The 3,236-nt window shown below is 53.3% G+C and overlaps 1 protein-coding gene across 1 annotated transcript in view; it reads left to right on the forward strand.

Moving 5' to 3' along the window:
- The window catches only part of LOC122364399 (kin of IRRE-like protein 3), a 62,978-nt gene extending 61,157 nt beyond the window's left edge, over positions 1 to 1,821 (forward strand). Inside the window, exon 8 of the mRNA XM_043334723.1 lies at positions 386 to 1,821. Within this exon, the coding sequence (XP_043190658.1) occupies positions 386 to 801 (416 nt within the window). The 3' untranslated portion in view covers positions 802 to 1,821. The remainder of the gene's footprint in view (positions 1 to 385) is intronic.
- Positions 1,822 to 3,236: the final 1,415 nt, after the last annotated feature.

The raw sequence follows: 3,236 nt of genomic DNA on the forward strand, positions 1-3,236 counted from the left end.
CTAGTCATGGCTAGAGTACCAGACTTATTATGGGAGTTTATTGTCGCAAGAACGTTTGCCAAAGTGGTTTAGTCGTGTTAAACGACTCCTGACCCTCGTCAATGTGATTTACATAGTTGCCGCTAAACCCGAGTCCTTCGACCGTGTTTTAATTTGCGTAATATTTATTCACATACCGACGAAATCAAAGCCTCGGACTAAAAACTCATGGCATGACTTCGCTGACAGTCACCCCCCCCCCCCCCGCTGATGTTGCCGCCAACCCTGTTACTCCATTTTGCGATGTTACCCCAACCCCCCAGTCGGCGGTCGACCCCTCCCTGGCACCTCCCCAGCTCACCCCTGACACCCTTCCTCTGACTCTCTCCCCCCTCTGCTCTCACAGGCCGTCCGATGGTGACCAACATCACCGTACTCGGGGAGGCGGTGCTCGGCCAGCCGGCCTCCCTGGTGGCCTCGTTCTGCGCCGACCCGCCGCCCACCTCCCTCCTGTGGGCCGTGGGGCAGCTGGCCGTCCGGCCCGGCCACCGCTCCGACCTGGCCACCGCAGACAACTACACTGACGGCCCCCACAACAGCTGCTTCGAGTGGCGACTGCAGATAGCGGCTCTGAGGCCCGAGCTCGCCGGGCCGGTTACAGTGCTGGTGGTGAACGCCCTGGGGGCAGACCAGCTGACCCGACCTCTGGACGTCAGTCGGCCCAGTCACGTGACATTCAGTGGTGTGCCGGCACTGGCGGTGCCCCAAGTCACGTGGGTGGCTCTGGTATGGGTCGGGATCGCGGTGAGACTGTTGTCCTGATAAAGCGGGTGATGTACTGATGGGTGAGCGAGTGATGTAAGGAAAGTGTATGCAAATTGATAGTGATTTGAGATCAAACGGCGGTTTGGACGCCCACTGCTTCCGTGTCGGAGTCGGAGTCGGACTCCGGGGACTCGTCAGACTCTGCTGAACTCTGGTGAACTATGACTTTGTTGTTTGAACTGTGGACCACTGCTCTCTGCTATTTCCTAGCGAACTGAACAGAGATCTACTGAACTCCAGAGAACTCTCCTGGACTGGACTCTAGTGGACTCTGGCGGACTGCTGCTCTCTGCTGGACTTTGAGGACTCCACCGAGCTCTACTTAACTCCAGCAAGCTCTACTGGACTCTACTGCTGGATTCCAGCGGATCCTTTGAAACTTTTCTGGCTGCCGGCCTCCGTTCAACTCCAGTAACGGTGTCGTGACTCGTGTCTCGCTACCAGGTGCAACTAATAATTCGGTATTTCTTGAAGCACTGGCTGCTCTAGCAGACTCGATGTTTCAGCTAGTGTTCCACCACGGAGTCCAGAGCTAGAGGAATCCGGAGTTGAACTTATCTGTTTGAGGAAAACGTTAACAGTCGCACGCGATTCCCCACATCAGCGGAATCTGGAATCTCATCGATGCCAATAGACGCCAACGGACTCTGGTAGTTTGACCGGACTCCCGTTGACTTTTGAGAGGATTCCAGAGGAGTACTGTCGAGTTGTGTGAAATCCTGTGGATTCATAGAAGCTCGGCGGGCCGTCGCGCCGCCGCTGCCGCTTTTTATTGTGTGCTATTGTTACTGCTCAAGTTGTTGATTTGTCGCGCGCGCGGCGCAGCGCGGCCGGCCGTCGGTCGGTGTCCGTCCTGAGCGCTGAGCGACGCCGGGCGGGGCGCCTGTTTGTGTGTCTGTGTGCGGGCGTGGCGTGGCGTGGTCTCCAGCTGTGGAGAGCGGCGCCGCGGCGGCGGACGTGGCTGTGGCGCTTTGTAACTCATCCGAAATGTCTCAATAAATGTGTCTATACATCGTACTGCAATGCCAGCACTACGTAGAAGGTAGGACATGTGTTGTTGTTACTGACATAAGGACTTAGATGGATATATAGGGTATTATATAAAAGGGAATAGAGATTCGCTAGTGCCACCTAGACAACAGACGATCGATACTAGCCACTGGCTTGGTCAGAGCGACGCTGCTTGGTCGCCCCTTAACGGCTCCCAGACTGAAAGTCTCAGGTTCAAAACCAACCTCACGTCAGGCTCTCCTTTTAAACCGACTGTGTTTGTTCACGGCAAACGCGACGGCGCCCGAATTATCTCGTCGCCCACACAGGCCTTCGAACTCCACTGAGAGGTAACTATTGGCCGTCCTAAGGCAGGCTTTCAGGCAGCGCCCATTGACGAACGACGGGACGGGAGCGCTGAAAGGGCGCAGCAACAACAGGCATTATCAGCGCGAGATGTCGAATGCTCATCGGCGCATTAGCGAGCACGGCTGACGGGCTGTTTTTATCAAGTGGCAGACGGAGCAGAGATGTAAAGTCTTGCAGTTCTTGTGAGCGAAAGAGAATGACTAGGATGGACCAATCATCAAATTATGTAGCGAAATCAGAGGAAGATTTACGAGGGGGCAATAGGAAGTGGAACCAGCTCGCCGACAAGAAACTGCACACTATACAGTTCCGCAGTTTCTTCTAATCTAAGCTATAGTATGGATCAACCTTGCCTCGAGCTAACCAAGCAGTAAGTTATCCTCTCTCTCATGGGCGCCTGTAGCATCATAAGCTCGAGACAGCCTCTCTCCCAAACGAACCGGGACAAAAAGCAGCCAGCAGACATCCCTTTAATTCACGGTAACAAATGACAAACGAACATAACCACAAGAAGATGATGTATTGCGTTTCGCCTCAGTATAAAAACCTCTCGTAATAACACATCCCGCCGGTATGAAACAAAAACTGTCTGCGAGCCGGTGGGGCCTACAGCGCGGCCTAATCATCACAGAGTGCCCTTCACGGTGCCTGAAGGTCTGGGCCCTGTTTCACCGGTGATAGCAGCACGCTGCTATCAAATTGCGCGAGCTGACGTAATGTGCTGACGTCATACTGCTGACGTAAGGGGCAATTCTGGCGCACGATTGCCGCAATATTGTTTTACGTCATCAGCTAAATGTTCGAAGTTAATGTCCAAATTTTTCCTAAACCCAACTTTTTTTAAATACATCATATTGGAAAAATATTTATCAAAAATATATATACTATCATGAGTCATGACTGCAGTGCGTAAACTCTTACTTTTAGGCTAATACGTCACTTAATGCCGCCGCCAAGTTCGCGGCAATCGTGCGCCGTAACTACCCATTACGTCAACAGTATGGCGTCACGACATGACGTCAGCTCGCGAAACGTGATAGCAGCTTGCTGCTATCACCGGTGAAACAGGGCCC

This window comes from Amphibalanus amphitrite, unplaced genomic scaffold, assembly GCF_019059575.1.
Source record: "Amphibalanus amphitrite isolate SeventyFive unplaced genomic scaffold, NRLGWU_Aamphi_draft 000674F_arrow, whole genome shotgun sequence".
NCBI classification, from domain to species: domain Eukaryota; kingdom Metazoa; phylum Arthropoda; class Thecostraca; order Balanomorpha; family Balanidae; genus Amphibalanus; species Amphibalanus amphitrite.